A 1,140-nucleotide genomic window follows, 5' to 3' on the forward strand; every position below is an offset into this window, starting at 1 on the left:
GGTAATTTCTCCAGCAATTAATGCCTCATTAAAGTGCAGGAGGGAGCAATCAGGGCAGTGAATTTTACACAGCACAATGCCTGGCCCGGAGAGGGTTTCTGCCTTTTTTTTAAAGGAAACAATCTTTTTCTGGCCTTAACCTCTTGCTGTCTGGAGGGGGCCTTGGTGGGCATCTCCATCCCCAGCCACTGCTTGGGTTCAGACCCCGTGGTTGCAGACCCCTGTGGTGAGATTCTCCGCTTTGCAACCCTCCTCCGGGATGTGTAACCTGTCTGGAGGCTGGGATGGAAACCAACCCCATCCCAAAATGTTGAGATGCCAGTTGCCACCACTGAAACCCACTGGTCTGGAGGAGGAGGGGGCAGGAAGGATTTCCAGGGCTGGGAAGGGGGTTGTGGGGGACCGACAGCCTACAAATGCCCTCTGGACAGTGCCCTGACTGTGTCCCTTTCTCTCCCCAGGAGCCTCATGCCACGGACACTGGAGGGGCAGATCACGATGGAGAAGACCCCCAGCTACTTCGTTACCAAGGAGGCTCCCCAGCGCATCTACAACATGTCCCGGGACACGAAGCTGATTGTTGTGGTGCGCAACCCCGTCACCCGCGCCATCTAGACCCTCTCCAAAAACCCTGCCATCCCCAGCTTCCAGGCCCTGGCCTTCAAAAACGTCAGCACGGGACTGGTCGACACGAGCTGGAGCGCAGTGAGGATCGGGATCTATGCCAAGCACCTGGACAACTGGCTGCAGTACTTCCCCCTCTCCAAATTCCTCTTCGTCAGTGGGGAGAGGCTCGTCAGCGATCCGGCTGGGGAGATGGGCCGGGTCCAGGACTTTCTGGGTCTCAAGAGGGTGGTGACGGACAAACATTTCTATTTTAATGAGACCAAGGGCTTTCCCTGCCTGAAGAAGCCGGAGGGCAGCAGCAAGCCCCGCTGCCTGGGGAAATCCAAGGGGCGGCCGCACCCCAAAATCGACGGGCAGGTGGTCCAGCGCCTGCGGGAGTTTTACAGACCCTTCAACATGAAGTTTTATCAGATGACAGGGCAGGATTTTGGGTGGGACTGAGCCATCCACAGGGCATGGTGCTGTGCTGGGACCTGGGTTCCCAGCTGTGTGTGGAGCCGGGACTGTGGCCAG

The 1,140-nt window shown here is 57.7% G+C and overlaps 1 protein-coding gene across 1 annotated transcript; it reads left to right on the forward strand.

The window, feature by feature from the left end:
• Positions 1 to 461: 461 nt before the first annotated feature.
• Positions 462 to 1,068, forward strand: HS3ST6 (heparan sulfate (glucosamine) 3-O-sulfotransferase 6; the record flags this gene model as incomplete). Its single annotated transcript, XM_010152492.1, is given in 1 exon segment — positions 462 to 1,068. A coding segment is annotated over 1 exon segment (607 nt), but the record flags the coding sequence as incomplete, so codon positions are not given.
• Between the last annotated feature and the right edge of the window lie 72 nt (positions 1,069 to 1,140).

The sequence above is a fragment of the Eurypyga helias genome, unplaced genomic scaffold (assembly GCF_000690775.1).
Source record: "Eurypyga helias isolate BGI_N326 unplaced genomic scaffold, ASM69077v1 scaffold40685, whole genome shotgun sequence".
NCBI classification, from domain to species: domain Eukaryota; kingdom Metazoa; phylum Chordata; class Aves; order Eurypygiformes; family Eurypygidae; genus Eurypyga; species Eurypyga helias.